Source organism: Halichondria panicea, chromosome 16, assembly GCF_963675165.1.
Source record: "Halichondria panicea chromosome 16, odHalPani1.1, whole genome shotgun sequence".
NCBI classification, from domain to species: domain Eukaryota; kingdom Metazoa; phylum Porifera; class Demospongiae; order Suberitida; family Halichondriidae; genus Halichondria; species Halichondria panicea.
Window position 1 is genome coordinate 2417891 of NC_087392.1, and position 19188 is coordinate 2437078.

The 19188-nt window shown below is 39.9% G+C and overlaps 4 protein-coding genes across 6 annotated transcripts; all 4 read right to left on the bottom strand.

Annotated features, from left to right (window-relative positions):
• Positions 1-1641: 1641 nt before the first annotated feature.
• LOC135350025 (uncharacterized) lies at positions 1642-4549 on the bottom strand. The gene is made up of 4 exons (XM_064548713.1): positions 4219-4549; positions 4074-4168; positions 3939-4017; positions 1642-2134 (listed from the first exon to the last, which is right to left on the bottom strand). The coding sequence occupies exons 1-4, from the start codon at positions 4423-4425 to the stop codon at positions 1760-1762; spliced, it is 756 nt and encodes a 251-aa protein (XP_064404783.1). The 5' UTR covers positions 4426-4549; the 3' UTR covers positions 1642-1759.
• A 1575-nt stretch (positions 4550-6124) lies between these two features.
• Positions 6125-7366, bottom strand: LOC135350075 (uncharacterized). Its single transcript, XM_064548784.1, has 2 exons — positions 7032-7366; positions 6125-6906 (listed from the first exon to the last, which is right to left on the bottom strand). The coding sequence occupies exons 1-2, from the start codon at positions 7316-7318 to the stop codon at positions 6297-6299; spliced, it is 897 nt and encodes a 298-aa protein (XP_064404854.1). The 5' UTR covers positions 7319-7366; the 3' UTR covers positions 6125-6296.
• A 2939-nt stretch (positions 7367-10305) lies between these two features.
• Positions 10306-14345, bottom strand: LOC135350076 (uncharacterized protein y4mH-like). Of its 2 annotated transcripts, XM_064548785.1 has the most exons (7): positions 14180-14325; positions 13716-13830; positions 13013-13053; positions 12707-12953; positions 12425-12528; positions 10816-10948; positions 10306-10652 (listed from the first exon to the last, which is right to left on the bottom strand). In XM_064548785.1, the coding sequence occupies exons 1-7, from the start codon at positions 14253-14255 to the stop codon at positions 10502-10504; spliced, it is 867 nt and encodes a 288-aa protein (XP_064404855.1). In that variant the 5' UTR covers positions 14256-14325; the 3' UTR covers positions 10306-10501. The 2 variants fall into 2 exon arrangements, with proteins under 2 accessions (XP_064404855.1, XP_064404856.1); XM_064548786.1 differs by lacking the exon at positions 10306-10652 and having other exon boundaries at positions 10812-10948; positions 14180-14345.
• A 330-nt stretch (positions 14346-14675) lies between these two features.
• LOC135350077 (uncharacterized protein y4mH-like) lies at positions 14676-19171 on the bottom strand. Of its 2 annotated transcripts, XM_064548787.1 has the most exons (7): positions 18991-19171; positions 18604-18718; positions 17914-17954; positions 17615-17855; positions 17320-17423; positions 15499-15631; positions 14676-14992 (listed from the first exon to the last, which is right to left on the bottom strand). In XM_064548787.1, the coding sequence occupies exons 1-7, from the start codon at positions 19064-19066 to the stop codon at positions 14842-14844; spliced, it is 861 nt and encodes a 286-aa protein (XP_064404857.1). In that variant the 5' UTR covers positions 19067-19171; the 3' UTR covers positions 14676-14841. The 2 variants fall into 2 exon arrangements, with proteins under 2 accessions (XP_064404857.1, XP_064404858.1); XM_064548788.1 differs by lacking the exon at positions 14676-14992 and having other exon boundaries at positions 15495-15631.
• Positions 19172-19188: the final 17 nt, after the last annotated feature.

Here is a 19188-nt window from a genome sequence, read left to right on the forward strand (position 1 = left end):
GTCAAAAGTGCAAAGACACCGTAGAGTAATGCACAGGGATAGGCTACTAGTAACTGCATTGAGTTCATTGCTAAAATACTGACAAAGAGTTTTGAGGCAGAGTAACTACTCCAACAGATGACTGCCAATGAAAGGAGAACACCAACGATACCTCTGTAGGGGGGCAGTAACACAGGGTCAATTGCATTAATTGCTGGAGAGATTAACTTTACTGCACACAATAGTTCTTTCAAACAAGACTGTATATAAACCTGAGTGTGATATCTATAGACTGTAAATGTATATTACGGTGTGCACTACTGAGTCCTGACCTTGTCCTACTATACATACATCCTGCGTACAACTCTACAATACTCACTGTAGATGAACAAGGAGTGAGAAACAGGAGAGAAGCACCATTGGCAAAAGACAGTAGCCCAGGACGCTGACAACAGTAGTCACTGACACCCACACTGTGCTCATGAGGTTCAGCACAGCAAACAGACTGGTGCAGCCCAGCAGACCAAACCCATAGATGTAGCCGAAGTGGACCTTCCCCGACTGTGTATGAAAAACTATTCACTTATGGCCACAAGGCAACGACTGTTATTACATGGCTACAAGGCAACAATCTGAGATTTGCACATAGTGGGCCAAACTGTCTGCCTGGTGTACTAACACATTTGAATACGGAGAGACTATAGCTAATAGTGCTATTTGATGAAGAGTGGTTTGTTATACCATGAGTAGGACCACACCAAAGAGAAGACAGAAGATGAGGGGACCAGCTAGGTCCGTGTCATTGGTGGTCCGAGGGTCAGTCTGTTGCAGAGGATTCAGCACAGAGACAGTCTGCAGGGGAACAAACATCCGTATACCAGACTGTATACAAGTACTATGCATACTCTACTGTACACTACTAAGCAGAACGTAACAGCTCAATATACAGTACAGGGTGCACTACATTGTCAGTCAAAACAAACCTTTTGTTTGATCATGTTGAAGTCAATGCCCAACTCGACAAGGAGCGGTAACTCTTCCTCGAAGCCGCTCTCTCCGTACTCATCCGCCCCACCACCACCACCATAACCCCCTGACGATGCTGAGGAGGCCATTTGTCCCATACTCCCTGGGTCAATGTCACTACCACCTTGGGTACCGTCAGTGGGGAATGAGCCTTGATCCATCCCAGTGTATCCTGCTGGAGAATAGTGAACGATGAGAACACGGATAACTATATTTAACGCAGATACCACGACTATTGTGTGTGCCATGTGCTACATTGTTTGCTGTGTAAATACCTGTAGCTGTGTACCACACTTTCATGCGCGGCTACGTACATAGGAATGTGCTACGAGTACTCTTATCCTACATGCAGAGTTGAGATTGACTTGTAACTTTCTCAAGAGAACAAACGAAATCTATTAGCACACCTTGTCCTTGAGAATACATGTCTGAGTTGTGCTGTGGAGGGCTGTAATAAGAACCCGGGGTTGGATACTGTTGTTGCTGCACACTGTACATGGGAGACACTGACTCTTCCATGCTCAAGCCAGATGCGTTGAACCCAGACTGAATAGAATGCTGCTGACCGTACTCATCCTGTTGCTGCTGGTAGTTGGACATGGCGCGCGAGGCATGCAAAGCTTTTTACGCAATATGTACTGAACAAAGAATCCCAATATTACTTTTAAGTTGTAATGTTCTAATTGACAGTATAAACAAAACAAGACTGAAGTTACAATCATACATGTAGATCTAAGTTTGGTAAGAGCAATGTTCAGGTGCTCCAGTCAGGTCTCACAAGTTGTATCCCCCAGTCAATGAGGGTGTGAGTCATGTGGTATTCAAGCTGTAGTTTTCCAACTTCGTTCCCAATATTATAGTAGCTAAACATTTTCATCTCTGGTTTGGTATCTTCGGCTGATGAAGATGTATCGCAGGGTTTACCATTTCGGATCAGTTTGCCTTGACGTGTGGTTGTCATTGTATAACTCAGTTTAGTGATGTCCGTAACATCTTTCTTGTTTGCTTGGACAAAATCAACAGCGGTGTATCTGTGAACACCCATTGCCTTGTGAGCGAAGGTTGCATCATGACGATTGACTTCTATTTTCCCCACACGACTTGATCTTCCAGATTCTACGCGATCTTTCTGCAAAGAAAACAAATTATCACAGTGCTAGAAATATATGCGAGCATAAAATTAGGCCACTCCAACTGACAATTTAGTCCATTCTTTTGCAAAGAGGATGAAGGATGAAGGAGCAAGGGTATAATTATGTAATTATGTATTACCAAGAGTTCATCTTGGTATTACCAATACTGATTGGATCATGATATTGGATTACGTAATCCTTAATAAAACCACAGACACACCACAAAAAGTAAAAGCTAAAAACCGAGCTCAGAGGTCAATAATAAATTCAAGGACTATTTTCATTTTCATGAGGAATTATGCTATTATTATTGTTGATCGCAATTGTTGATAGAATTGAATTCCAGACAGTCATTTAGGAGAGGAGCTGAATGGCAGACGCCTATCTGATGGCTTTGATGAATAATCTTCAACGATTACTGAAGCAACTGCATGCTATTTAAATGGCCTGTAGCCAAACAGTGGGAGCAAACCTTTGTCAAAGGCAAAGAGTATATTCAAGCACAGACAGTATAGTGTATGTAAACAAGCAGAGAAAAGACGTGTGTACATGTATCTATTGTTACCAGACTTGTGCACATGCATCTTTTGTATCATTGTGGCTTACCGGTATACCAGGACCTCAAGAAAAAGAAGTACTGAAGTTGCCACTGGATTCTAACATGTGGGATGAGCGCGCATGCGCATTACATCCACAATTAAAGAGTGTGCCTGCAAAGAGATCAAGTGTTTACAAATGGCTACTATAGGTAGCTGGTTAACAGACCTTTTAAGCTAAGGCTTTAGTGCAAGGCTAACTCATATGTTGAATAGAAAGTTTGTGCGAACGGATGATGCTATGAAAGATTCTGAAGAGACTGCAAAAGCCTTCAATGTGAGTCAAACTAGCCATAACTCGAGAAAGAAGCTTTAGTTTGCTAATCCACAAATCAAAATCGTGGCTAGAAGCCTATAGAAGCTGTTTGTTTTCGTCGCATTGCAACCGTTGAGCAGTTACAGCTGGAACAGACACACAGACACAGTCAGCTTTACCGTATCCCTTGTGCGGCTACGCCTAGAGGCATAAAAATGCAAATCTTATTACACTACAATGCACACAGGGGACCACACCATAGGCTCTGTACACTATTCCACACATTTGAGGTCAATTAGTGTACATAAGGAATTCAGTTTTCCTTCACCGTATTACACTATACATGTACTAAAATGTTTTGCGAGCATCAAACATATACAATTCGCAACAATGAAATCCGTAAAACCTAAAGTAAATACACGATCCTTGCCAGAACGCAATAGTTAGATCACAAAGGGTCAAATTTTCTGCTGATTTGGCTCATTCACAAAGGTTTTCACCTGCAAAATATTCTAGTAAATAAATACAGTATTTCAAGTGAGTTGAAAAAGGGTTTAACTCAGTGGCGTAGGAAGCAATTTATTAATGGGGGGGGGGAAGCTCTAATTTTTGAATGGAAAAAGTACGGCTATCTACATAGTGCAGGTTGATATCTACTTAATAGCCTAGAAAGATGGGGGGCTCCAGCCCCTGGAGCCCCCCTCCCTTCCTATGCCACTGTAACTACCAATACTGTATAACGGGTAATTTGGGGGGGGGGGGGGGGGAAATACTCGCGGTTGAGCGATATTTAGTCAGTTCGGGGATCTTATGTTTATGGTTGCTGCTTGCACTTGCAGGTAAAGGTAGTCAAGGTCGCTTTATTGGTGGGTAAAATATTAAATTTTATCACGAAAACCACAAATATTTTGCCCCCCCCCCCCCCGGAAATTACCAGCTATATGGTACCTCGTTCTCAGCAAATCTAGGTAGAGAAAAGAGAAATTCGCGGCTAGATCCATCTTGTTCTGCGAACCCTTCAACAACTCTATAAAATATATAATGCTATTGAATACAGTACATGTCACCGTTCGTGTAGCTTACTTTGTTTCCCGGTCTCTCAGCCATACTTCATTTACTTTAACACCATCGACAAACACTTTAAACACAGAGTATGGGCAACCAGCTTTAGAAGATATCTGTGATAATTATTTTTTAATAGTTTCAACAACAACAGGAGAAAACACACCATTATCTGATATGGAGTGACAGGCCACTTTTGCTCCTCCATTTCCTCACTGTAGGATGAGTACTCCCTCACATTTAGCCAGTAGGTGACTGGAGACACCAGGATACTCTCCACCATCCCTCTGGTGCTGTCCTCAGGATGACTGTACTCAGCCAGCTCTTTCCCCCCCACCAGGATACTGAACCCAAATTTGCTGTTAGCTGGCATACTCAAATTTGAAAAGTCAAGACTCTCAGAATACGTACATAGATCTACACGTACACAACAACAAGCCAGAGACAACAAGCCACCTGGATACTAGCCCCATGGGTAGTCTAATGCGCATGCTCTGTGCATACACATTACAGTCATGTAGATATCTATGACTAGACTAGACTAGACTGTAGACAACATAAATTATAATGATAGATCTACAATTATCTATCATCACATAATACATGACTAGACTAGACTGTAGACCACATATAATGATAGATCTACATTGTAGATCTAGATACAGTATAGCGGGCAATTTTTGTAAGAACTACACGTACCCATTATTGCATTAATTTTGTGCACATTATAATTTTGAACCAAATGTGGTACAATATTTTAATTTTCGTACATAATGCTCTACATACCAGTCAATTTCACATTTTCAGTTGTCAGAGTGAGACTATGGTTAGTTGCTCCAGCAAAAGTTATCTCCCAGTCATTAGAGTATGAGTCAGTTATTGTACTACTCCATGCAGCTGCAATCCGCAAACTCTACTGCACTTAGCAACACCTCGTTTCTGGTTTAATATCATTGCTTGGCCTATCATATGGCTTACCATTTCGCACTACTTTGCCTTGACACGTGTTGTTCCCATTGTTTTTTGTAACCTCTTTTTTGGTTGCCTGGACACAATTTACAAAACAACAGTTTACTGTATGGTTTGGCTTATTAGGAGCATCGTAACAAATCACTTCAATCTTGCCAATTACTCTTCTCTTTAGATACTGAGCAATTATTCTGTAGAAAGTATACATGTACAGTTGCAATAAAAAAAAAACATACCTCATGATCAGCAAATCTGGGTAGGGAGAAAAGGAGGGAGAAAAGGACTTAGGGCTACTTCCATCAATGTCAGGATTCCTCAATAATGCTTGAGCAAGATATTATTGTATATACATTACTCACCAACTCGGCTTCCAACATACAAGTATAGTCTAGTGTTGCTTTAATTAATACAGACACCAGCAAGACTGGGCAGCAAGACTCAGTAAAGATCTGATGTGTACACTGGGTATAGATTATCTACTGAGGTCAACACAATAATGCAAGCAAACCTATATTTGATAAAGAGTGACAGGACATGTTTAATTTGTTCTTCAAACTCTTGACTATGAGTATGAGTACTCCGGCTTCGGTGCGGGTCAGTTACGGCCGGGATACACCAGAATACTTTCTACCATCACCCTTGTGCAATGAGAGTGTGCAGGTATTTCTTTGCCCCCCCCCCCCCACCACTAGCACTAGTGCTGGATGGCAGACATGAACCTGTTCAAATTCGAAAATAAATTATGAAGAGACTAGTCTATATTGCGCATGCGCATCATTGATTTTTCCCAGAATCGCTGATGACCAGAATTGGGGTATTCTTGGTAAACGTAGCAATTGAGCAACTTGCCAGGAATACAGGGTCTTTCTTGTGAATTGCAATTGGAATTATAAGAAGACCAAATCATGTCTGTTTAAGGTAAGTAAAGGGGAAAAGCAGTCTTTAATAGTAATATTGTAGTCTATAGTCTTGGCTAGCTATCTATAACTAGCATCCATAAATAATTATTAATCATCTAGCCTTTGGAAGCCATAGTTCTCATCATACTCACTCACTCACTCACTCACTACTTTTGTCTTAGCTAATGTTAAATTATGTAGAGAGCAGCTTTAACAATTCATTATCAGTCTGTGCATATATATAATAGGTCTGTGCATATAATTATGTCTGGATGGAAAAATTATGATCTTGAGATGAAACATAATAGTGATGTAGTTGATGTAGACAAACAAAACATAAAAAATGGAAATGACCAGATTGCGACAGCTAGCTAACTCATTCTATTGGTTCTTGTTTTACTTGTGCTAGTTGAATGGATGTGAGAGTAGATGGACTAGAACACTTGTGACTTGGACTGCCCTGAGAGGATTCTGGGCTGGAAGGATTTGAGAGTCCTTCTGAACCATTTCTGATATCTGTTGGACTTCCAGGAGGTGTGGACGAGCCACTCGGGGACACTGATCGTCTCACAATAACTTTGGACCAGTCAGTTTGCTTTATAGTGATACCCATCTCCTCCAATGTGTGTCCCATTCGATAGCGAACAGTTAATCTGCCACACTCGGGGCCAACTTTCCACAACTTCTTCAATTGAACATCATACGGAGCAGCACGATGAAGGTATCGGCCTTTCTTTGTCGTGGACATGGTATATTTACCTGCGGTTACTTTGAATGCATCCTTTTTGTTTGCTTGGTTAAAACTAGTGTCCTGTACTGGGCGATACTCTTCTTTAATGAAACTTGCTTCACAACGAACAATCTCAATGGTTCCAATTTTGGGCTGTCTTTTCTTGTCAAGTCTGTCTTCATGATTAGTGGCATATCGTGGAAGTGCAAACAGAAACTCTCTGACCCCATCTTTATCTGTGAATCCCTGAATGATTCTGCAAATGAAAAAATACAGTCAATAAGCTTGTGATCAACGTAACTCCTTGTCAATGACACCAATAATTAAGATAGATCTACCGTAGAGTCTATTTAGGAATGAGATAACTCAGACACTACTTACTTTGAATTTCCCTTCTCCAACTTGAGTTTTGTGACCTTGACTCCATCCACATAAATGAACAAAACGCTGTCTTTGCAGTGTGCAGCTAAGTGAATGAATAGTTGATATGGAGTGACTGGGCATTTCTGCGTCTCTGTCTCTCCATTTACATCCTCCTGGATATCTTGGTTGTAGCTGAATGGAGTGTACAAGCTGCTCTCTACATAAGCATGTCCATCATGAACATATTCAGGCACAGGTCTCCCTGCTACTAGAACTGAGACTCCAAAGTAGTTGTCAGAAGGCATTTTTATTTCAGCTCAGTGAGACTAGATTATACTAGACTGGACCAGCTCACCGCTTATATACAGACCTGCATGCTGGTGGGTTTCCTATGAATGCAAGGAGTACTAAGTATTCCCTTACCATAATTATCTGCATGAAATGGCTGAAGCCTCATATTCTAGGAATGTTGTTGATAGTGGCTATGCTGACAACACAATTGAGTACGAGTGGGTGTTCCAGGTAATCACTAGTTTCCTTGAAAGCTGAATCCTACCTATAATCATTTTCTTGAGTACTATCATTGCCAAGAAGGTATGAAGATGTATACATTAGTTAGTTTTCCAAGGAACAGTGTTCTAACAGCATAATTTTGGTTACATGCACTATTTGTGTATAGGTATAGGCACCAGTTCTAAGATAAGCTCCAAGCACTGAGTATATATATAACTCTGCTGAAAGGTCCCATACATTGTGTCAACCTCAAAAGCTGCTAGCAACACATCTGTGACGAGAAAAGAGAAAAACAGTTATTGTTTATGACATCAACATTTATGATGAAACTGAAACTGTACACAACAAACAAAAGGCAATAGCCAAAATACTATGGAATATGCTGTTTACAAAACCGACAGATCTCTCCAATGGAGTGTGTTTGTCTTGACTATCGATTCCAAATATCTCTCTAATACTGGCTTCATGCACCACCTCTTCTAAGGACAGCTGGTTCCATTTTGGGTTAGTCTCATGCACGCATATATATACGTATACAGTAGACTCTCGTTAATCCGGTCACCCTTGGGGCAGTGCAGCTTGGCCGGATTAGCGAGGAGCCGCAGCTAAAAAACGACATTGAAACCTAGTTTGGGGCAGCCATTATACGGAATAGTGAGTGGACGCATTTCAGGGCGAGTTTTGTGCAGTAAACATCTAGCTAGCAATCCGTGCCAAACCAAATGGCCAGTATATCGAGGTAGCCGTACTTCAGAGAGCCGGAATAGCGAGAGTCTACTGTATAGAACAACACATAATAGTTCCACTGGAAGCTATACTTGTAACTACCGACACAAGGCATGTCAAGTCAACACAAAAAATGAGCATGCCCTCCAATTTCAACGAAACTTGCCATACCATAAGTTTAAGGAATAAAGCCAAAAATAAAAAAATCCATTAAAAAATGTATGTATATTATAGTTACAAGAAACACATTCTTTTGATTGCGAATTGCGTATAAATCCCAATCGAAAGACACACAAAGAGTGAACATGCATGCACATGCAATTTCCGATGCATTATATATTAGAAAAACAACCAGTGTCATTTGCATTCAATAAACATTCAAACTTGATATACTGTATTGAGTCACTTGGAGTGGTTGTATAAGACTGCTCCCTGAGTAACCCAACTTAGCATGCATGTGTATATACTGAATCCCCAGAATGGATATTCTTATACCCAGAAATAGTCCTGGAACCTTTACAGAGTTTCCTAGATATATACTATAGCTTCCACAAGACATGACTGATGACACTCTGTTGTTACTAGGGAATGGCACAATATACCTGGTACTAAGTTAGTACCGGGTATATCGTGCCATTCCCTTCGCAACACTCAGAGGAGGTCTGACATAATATTATGTGCACAAAACTACAAGTGCAGTGCATGCATGTATTGGCCTGGACGTTATCACGTGACCGCAAATGACATCAATGCACTGAGCCTATAGTGATTTGTGCACACATGTCGGACCTCCTTGTTCAACACTGGCAAGAGGTTGCATGCATGGTCTTGCATGACATGACATGACATCATTATATTGATAAGGTAACCATAGAACAACAGTGTGGTTTCTTAGTATTTTGTGTTATACAACACGAAGCTATAAACACGCTGGTTTCTAATTTTGCTATGTGCACGACAATAATAATGAACACATTATGAACGTTATAATATCACCGCTGAAAAAACCTTTGCAACAAAGTGTATACAATATAGTTACCAAGTGTACAAATCTGTACTCTGAATTTACAAAGTGAAGTGCATATAATAATTATGACATTTCCTTCTACTTGATAATTATACATGCACACACAAATACTTCCATGTATAATAATGCTGGAATTGTTTCTGGTCCACCGCCCTCACCAGATTTATTCGAAACAAAGTGAATAATGGCATGACAAAAGCTGCCCGCCCACATGCAATTAGAGAAACATCCGGACCAGAGTATCACTTGGAATGGCTGAATGACATTTGAATAACATAATAATACCATGCACTATGCATGCATGGTGTCCCAGTATTGTTTCAGCCGTGAAGGTGTAATTACGTAACAGTATACAGTCATGCAGATCATGGTTAATACCTCACATGCATGTACAAGCTCTAATTATTGGTAATGGATTTGTTGTGACTCCGGTTGGTTGATTCTTAGTAGTGTGACACTTCGGGGAATTACATACTGTTCCAAGAAAACCTAAGTATAGCCACCGATCATCACTACCACATGCAATTACCATCACCATACATCTCCAAGTTGTGGAAGCAGACAGTGGAAAATAGGAACCTATATGCACGCTCTGCATGGCAACCATGCAAATGGGGTTTGCATTCCTATATTGATTATTCCGTGTGAGAGCCACCACATAGGCATGCATGCATGATAACAAGCCAAATCACGTCAATCTATATAAATACATGTACATCCGTCATGAATCCTTTTTGACCAACTGTATAATTATACACTGTAAAAAAAATTGGTTGAAATACCCCATTTATGGTTGAAATAACCATTTTGGGTGCAATTTTGCAATTCAGGTAACCAAAAATGGCAAATTTTTTTTAAGTAAAGGGAGAGTTCATAATTATAACGATTATACTGATTATTATTACAGAAAACAGTAAAAGTTACAATTAATTGCTCCAGCCTAGCCTTGATCTCACGCCCATTTCCTCTCAGAGATGTGAAGGAGGCTAGTTGTAGCCCTCACTATAATTATGTATCGTAAAAACATCATCACCAGAGACAATAATTAAAACCCCCAGCCAATAATTGAAGACATTTTATATAATTAATTCTTTCATTCAGCCTATAGATAGTTAATGTTATCATCATCTTGCATGGTAAAGCTTATCTAACCTTTCCTGAGATCAATGCCGTGCATACAGTTTTCTTCTAATTACTTAGGTGTTTACCCTACACAGTTGTATTATAATCTATAAAACTTTCTTGCATTCCCAGCGTAGAACTTTTGTTGATCTTCTTTTGAGTAGACACTGAGGATAGGCTCCAGAGCACTGAGCAGCTGCTGAAAGGTCCCATTTATTTTGTCAACTGGAAAGTTGCTAGCAAACACACATCTGGATGGAGAGAAACAGTTCTTGCTTATAATTATGACATTGACATTGAAACTGCTGTGCACAACCAACAAAAGGCAATAAGCAAAACTACGATATTACGCTGCTTACATGCATGCTGAACACCAAATGCAGTATAATTATTGGGTTGTGTGATTTTTCTCACCTGTCAATTCCAAATATCTCTAATACTGGCTTCACCACATCTTCTATTGACTGCTGGTTCCATTTCGAGTCAGTAAAAAACATCCCAGACACTTTAGCATACACATTAGAACACTTAGACAACTCTTGCAAACCTACAACATACACGAAGTAACACGCATAAAGTGTAACACCTGGTGTACTTGGCAATTTAGATGTGAGTAACTAGCACAGGTTGAAGTAATTAAGCGATAACATTATACCTTTCTACCAATTAAGTGCAAGCTATGAAAAATATTACAATACATTTCCACCAAATATACTACTCTATACTCATAATGCAGCAAGCAAGAAAAGCATAATAATTTACTTCCACTACAAACTATAATAAATATACATTTATAGACACTAAGATCTACACACGTGAAAAGTGCCTGAGAGGAGGTATATACTATGGGACTTAGTATACGTATCTCGTTGTCAAGCAAAATAAACTTGTTGTATTGTAGTCAAGCCTCGAGGACAAGGTTTGCGCATGTGCACTAGTATCTAGACACTGTTTTGTCGGTGTCCATGTGATTTAGAAGTCCAAGCACTGCTTTAGTATTCCGAGCATAGCAAAGATACTATAATCCCCTTACACCTCCAAAACAGTGTCTAGTTACACCAATGGCATATAAACGAGAAGAGGGAATATAACTGACTATCAAACCCTCTGTGCGAGTAAAAACTGAAGCCACAGACCGGGTATAACTACGTATTGTACACAAAAATCTATCTATATAGATATAGATATATATAGACATGATATTACGGTACTTTTCCACTGCCCACTTCAGTTTTTGCTCGAAAGCTGTTGCATGCCCTCTTCTCCTTTATACGCCCTTGGTTACACGCATACACACCGTGGCAATGTCGTGTCTATTTTGTCTAAGTCATTTTTGCCAGGAATGGTAAAAGGAGTGGTTGGGCATTCTACTCCTTTTAGCCTTTTACCTGGCACTGGAGGGAAGGCCTCCTACATAGCTTCACCAAACATGGCTTGAGGTTGCATATGTAATTACTTACAACACTGGTCATGGGCTAAAGCTTACATTTGCGTACTACCTCACTATAACACAAGTCTATAGGCTCTGTCCACTACAATGTATATTGATTGATTGGTTCTGACCTAAGAAATGTACCCACCAAATCAATGGGAGACGAAATTGACAGTAATTCAGACACTTTTACAAACTGTTCACAAAACATTAATTACTGCCATTACAATATTGAACAAAGCAGCGACACAAGAGGTTGGTCTTGGCATGGACACGATATCATTCTGATAATGTAACCATAGAAAACACTTAGTATTTAGTGTGACAACACGAAGCTATAAACCATACTGGTTTCTTCTTAGTATTTTTGTGAATGACATACCATATAAATTAGTCCTTGGAAAGACCATAATTGATATGAGTTGCATAACAAGTAAACACACATTTCTCATAATTGATAGGCAGGCACAGGACAGAAAGAAATCGCAAAACTCACAATGAAGTATATGGCACTATCTGATTGGCCCGTACATAACAGCAGTGCACCACACCTTCAAATAACAAATAAAACAGAGGATTTTTGAAACCCACCTTCCCTCCAAACTCTCATTGACTCAGGGGTTTTCTCATACGGGACCCCACAATGATTCACTATCACCATCACTCCAGGGTAATCCCTAACCACTGCCGCAGCCCTGCATAGCAACATGCATAGTTGTGCAACCACTGTATATAATCAGTACTCCATTTATACAACTCCAAATCAAGAGTGGCCCGGCAATCAAATGGAATTTCAGAAAGTGGCAGTTATTATTGAAGTGTACATGATGAGGATCTCCAGTATATTACATGTGTCAAAAATACTGCCTGTACCTCTTCATTTGGCCAGGTAGTATGTGGAGGTCAAAAGAGAGGTTGTATTTCTCAAGGAGAGCGAATCCTCTGATCCAGTTTGGGTCAGTGAGGTAGTCATCGTGAGGCACGGCATTATACGGGTGTGTTTTGTGCAAGTTTAACAGCATTAAATTTTGTCTAATTCCTCTCATTCTCTTGTGCTCACTGTGTCGCTTGAGAATGTCTTCAGCATCGGGGGAAGACAGGTCACAGTAGCCCACAATAGCTGCATGAGGTTTGTGTGAAATGACAATTGTGTTTATTGTGTGTACATGCTAGACATACCATTTGGTGTCCCAGTACTGTCTGCTAGCCCATTCAGCCAGCTGTAATTATAAGTATAGATCACTGTTAATTCTACAAACTCTTTTTACTGGTAATTTTGTACTCCTTTATCAGCGAGTCGATTCTCCTAGCAGTAGGGAATTTACTTTTCTAAGAAGCTACAACCCCATGCAATAAAGCATGATCCCTTCAATATACCCATTCGTACAAGAGTTTTGTGGCAGCAATAAAGACAGATTCATAGATTCATTGGAATCCCATACAAAAAGGTTCACAGTTCACACTCCATATTACATGTGAGAACCACTCACATCACCTGACATGCAAATCTGTTTGTTATCATGGTAGACCCCACTTATATGCACTAAGTTAACACACATTGTGCCAAAATATAGCTAGACATATCGCAGTCTGAGGAATAAAACATGCTGTGTGTCCCATTAGTAACAGTACTGATTCATAATTATAACCCATGAAAGACAAGTAAGGCCAGCCAGCCGATGACAGACTGTTATATTTGCATAGGAAACAAGAAACTAAGCAGAACATCCATACTTCCTTTGGATGTGCATAATCAAATGTCAGCCATTATTTTGTGAGCATAGCCATTCTTGTGACCCATGCAAATAGGAGTGTAGCGGGTGTAATCTGTCCATCACATGCAATACAGTTCAGTGACAACGTATATACAAGTAGCACTTACACGGTTTCCTCAACAGGGTCCCCCAGCCATGCTGCCTGCACATGCACACACTGCACCACATTGTGACCCTCTGTGTCTTTTTTGTAGTCGTCCGTCAGGTAAGTAAGGAAAGATTCTGAAGGAAGAGTTCTTCAAACTAAGATCTTATGCACTAATAATGCGCCTCCTGAACATTTGGATTATAGCATAGATTTATATATAGCAGATAATTAATTATACATTTTCATACAGTAGAGGGGGGGGGGTGGGGCGGCGCCTTTTTTATGGTAGAGATCTAGCAGTTTCTACACTATAACCGAATTAAACAAGTATGTACGTATGTTTTCAGCCTATAGCATATTTCATAGCTGACAAACAAAATTGTGACTCATCATGCCTTCACTCTGAACAATTAGCTCCAGAGCATGTATAGATAATTGGCAATTATACATGCTCTGGCTATATACATACATTGAATAGCTTACTAAATATTTTGAAGTTCGAGACCAACGGGTGAGTTTCAGGAGTCCACAAATGTATGTGTGTGTCAATGATCTCCATGATGTCCTACTAGAATTTACTAAATTGGTATTGGTCGTCAGATGTTGTGTTATAAAGTGAGCTTGTTTGAAGAATAGTTGAGTAGGCACAATTTTTTGATGCTGGCATAATGGACACCTTATAAACAATAATAGGCAGGTTTTGGAATACACGTAGCTACATGTCTTAGTATAAACAATTTTACATTGTAGGCTGAGCTTGCAGAGCTAGCCCTTGGTACTAAGCTTTAGACCTAATTTGCTCTTTTGCTCAAATTTGGTGGCTAATTATAGTTTGATGTTACTTGTGCGACGACATGGAGTATGTTGTACTTTGGAGGAATAATGTGGGAATAATAGCCGATTTGTGTTAACTTGAGCATAAAAGAATAGTAAAATCTCGAGCATAATCTACCAACCCCTACTCGTACTCTAGAAACTGCAATCTGCACAAAAATAATTATGAAGACCACAAAAATTCTAGTGGATTGGGGGAAAGCACCAAAAAGCAGATATTGTACATCACATTTTATCAAAAGTGGCACAGCAGTATGATAACATAATTATATATAGAGTCTACATCACAGTTCTATAATAATTATATTTGTCTACAGTTTGTAAAACTTTCTTGCATTCCCAGCGTAGAACTTTTGTTGATCTTCTTTTGAGTAGACACTGAGGATAGGCTCCAGAGCACTGAGCAGCTGCTGAAAGGTCCCATTTATTTTGTCAACTGGAAAGTTGCTAGCAAACACACATCTGGATGGAGAGAAACAGTTTTTGCTTCTATGACATAGACACATAATTATGTGATGAAACTGCTGTACACAACCAACAAAAGGCAATAATCAAAACACTATGGTATTACGCTGCTTACAGTGGAACCTCCAAATAACGGACAAGTTGGTACAGGAGGTTTTGTCCGTGATTCGGAGGTGTCCCTTATATCGGAGGTTATACCATATAAGGTTATGTCACTTATGTGACCGATTTAGTAAATTAAGCGTGAGGCCGTTTTAGTAAATCGGGAACTGATACAGTGAAGAGAATTTTCATGTACCTTAAACATGCAGTTTTTACACATGGTTAACAAACGGCACCACATAGGTGTCCGCTATTTGGGTTGCAAGCACACTGGAGAAGCAGTTGGTACAAGGCATGCTGTCCGCTATAACAAGAGGGGTCCGCTATTTAGAGAGTCCGTTATAAGAGGTTCCACTGATGTCAAACACCAAATACAATTGATTGTGTGTGTTTTTTCTCACCTATCAATTCCAAATATCTCTAATACTGGCTTCACTACATCTTCTATTGACTGCTGGTTCCATTTCGGGTCAGTAAAAAACATCCCAGACACCTTAGCATACACATTAGAACACTTGGACAACTCTTGCAAACCTGCAACATACCGTGAATCATGATTCACAATGAAATGAATGTGACACAGCTGTACGAACTTCTCCGAGGCAGAAGTAACACGTATAAAGTGTAACACCTGGTGTACTTGGCAATTTAGATGTGAGTAAAATAATAACCAGCACAGGTTGGTGGCAACATTATAAGTATCAACACTTTCAAGTGCAAGTGAAAAATAACACAACATATTTCCTCCAAATACTACTACTCTATACCTCATACCGTATTACATTTTTCAGGTGACAATTGCGAATGAGCCAAATCAGCAGAAAAGTTGACCCTTTGCGATCTAACTATTGCGTTCTGGCAAGGATCGTATGTATTTACTAGTAATAATTTAGGTTTTGCGGATTTTATTGTTGCGAATTGATCAACCCTCGCAAAGTTCACAAATGTTTGATGCTTGCAAAACATTCTAGTAATACGGTAATGTAGCAAGCAAAAAAAAGAAAAGCAATAACACTGCAAGCTATAATAAATATAATTTAGACACTAAGATCTACACAAGTGAAAAGTGCCTGGGAGGAAGTTACTATGGGACTTAGTATATATACAACATACGTATACGTAGTATCTCTCGTTGTCAAGCAACTATAATTATTATAGTCAAGTAATCCCATTACACCTCCAAAACAGTGTCTAACTATTATAGTTACACCAAGGGCATAGAGGGCATGTAACTGACTATCAATCCTTCGTGCGAGCAAAAACCAAAGCCACAGACCGGATACACTATGTACTGTACACAAAAATCTATTTATAGATATGTACTTTCCACTGCCCACTTCAGTTTTTACTCACAAGTTGTTGCATGCCCCCTTCTCTTTTATACGCCCTTGGTTACACGCATGCACACCGTGGCAATGTCGTGTCTATAACATAATGTTTTGTCTACGTCTAAAATGGAGTGGTTGGGCATTCTACTCCATTCTATATACTGCATTTCTACTCCTTTTAGCCTTTTACCTGGCACTGGAGGGAAGGCCTAGCTCCTACATAGCTTCACCAAACATGGCTTGAGGTTGCATATGTCATTGCTTACAACACTGGTTATGGGCTAGAACTTACATTTGCATGTTAATTGTACTAAAATAATTATATAGCACTGCACTCACTGCCCTCACTAAAACACAAGTCTATAGGCTCTGTCCACTACACTGTATTTTGATTGTGATGACCTAAGAAATGTACGCATGGAAGAGTTGACAGTAATTCGAACACCTTTACAAACATTAATTACTGACATTACAATATTGAACAAAGCAGCGACACAAGAGGTTGGTCTTGGCATGGACACGATATCATTCCGATAATGTAACCATAGAAAACAGTATGGTTTCTTAGTATTTAGTGTGACAACACGAAGCTATAAACCATACTGATTTCTTCTTAGTATTTTTGTGAATGACATACCATATAAATTAGTCCTCCTTGGAAATACCATAATTGATCAAGTAAACACACATTTCTCATAATTGATAGGCAGGCGCAAGACAGAAAGAAACCACAAAACTCACAATGAATGTATATGGCACTTACTATAGCTGATTGGCACGTACATAACAGCAGTGCACCATGCCTTCAAATAACACGGAGGATTGACAGTAAGTATCAAGGTTATGACTAGACATCTGAAACTATAACCATTCATGGACATTTTTGAAACTCACCTTCCCTCCAAACTCTCATTGACTCCGGGTCTCTCTCATAAGGGACCCCACAATGATTCACCATCACCATCACTCTAGGGTGATCCCTCACCACTGCCGCAGCCCTGCATAGCAACATGCATAGCAACATGCATAGTTGTGCAACCACTATACAATCAGTACTCCATTTATACAACTCCAAATCAAGAATGGCCCGGCATTACCCAAATAGAATTTCAGAAAGTGGCAGTTATTATTGAAGTGTACATGATGAGGATCTCCAGTATATTACATGTGTCAAAAATACTGCCTGTACCTTTTCATTTGGCCAGGTAGTATGTGGAGGTCAAAAGAGAGGTTGTATTTCTCAAGGAGAGCGAATCCTCTGATCCAATTTGGGTCAGTGAGGTAGTCATCGTGAGGCACGGCATTATACTCAGGGTGTGTTTTGTGGAAGTTTAACATTTGTCTAATTCCTCTCATTCTCTTGTGCTCACTGTGTCGCTTGAGAATGTCTTCAGCATCGGGGGAAGACAGGTCACAGTAGCCCACAATAGCTGCATGCGGTTTGTGTGAAATGACAATTGTGTTTATTGTGTATACATGCTAGCATACCATTTGGTGTCCCAGTACTGTCTGCTAGTCCATTCAGCCAGCTGTAATTATAAGTATAGATCACTATTAATTCTTTTACTGTACTCCTTTATCAGCGAGTCGATTCTCCTAGCAGTAGGGAATTTACTTTTCCAAGAAGCTACAACCCCATGCAATACCAATGTATAAGCATGATCCCTTTAATAATTATAGAGCTTTGTGGCAGCAGTTAAGACAGGAATCCCACACAAAAATGTTCACAGTTCACACATCATATTACATGTGAGAACCACTCACATCACCTGACATGCAAATCTGTTTGTGATCATGGTAGCAACTCACTACCCAATTAACTTACACGAACTAAGTTAACACACATTGTGCCAAAAGCTAGACATATCAGAGTCTGAGGAATAAAACAACTGTGTGTCCCATTATTAAAGACCATGACAAACAAGTAAGGCCAGCCAGCCAGCCGATGATATGCAGACTGTTATATTTAGGCAACAAGAAACTAAGCAGAACGTCCATACTTCCTTTGGATGTTGTACATAATCAGTGTCAGCCATTATTTTGTGAGCATAGCAATGATCTAATTCTTGTGACCCATGCAAATAGGAGTGTACGTAGCGAGTGTGATCTGTCAGTCCAGTTAGTCACATGTAAATAGCAATACAATTCAGTGACAACGTATATACAAGCAGCACTTACACAGTTTCCTCAACAGGGTCCCCCAGCCATGCTGCCTGCACATGTACACACTGCACCACATTGTGACCCTCTGTGTCCTTTTTGTAGTCATCCGTCAGGTAGGTAAGGACAGACTCTGAAGGAAGAGTTCTTCAAAATAAGGTCTTATGCATCCCTCTAATAATGCGCCACCGGAACATTTCGCATTATAGCCTTTTTCACGGTAGATCTAGATCTAGCAGTTCTACACTATAACCGAAATAACTCAAGTACGTACGTATGAAGATTTCAGACTATAGCTGACAATCAAATTGTGATTGTGGAAATAATGCATCATGCCTTTTGCTCTGGACAATGCCAATTATCATGCTCTGGATATATAGATCTACAATACATTGGACAGCTTACTAAACATTTCGACTTTCGAGACCCATGGGTGCGTTTCAGGAGTCCACAAATGTATGTGTGCATCAACAATCTCCATGTTACGTCCGATCGTGTTACGTCTGCGTCTAGTCTAGATCCTACGGTTAGATCTAGTTGATGAATAATGTTTTATCGGCAGAAGTCCCAAATAACTAAATTGGTATTGGTCGTCCATAGATA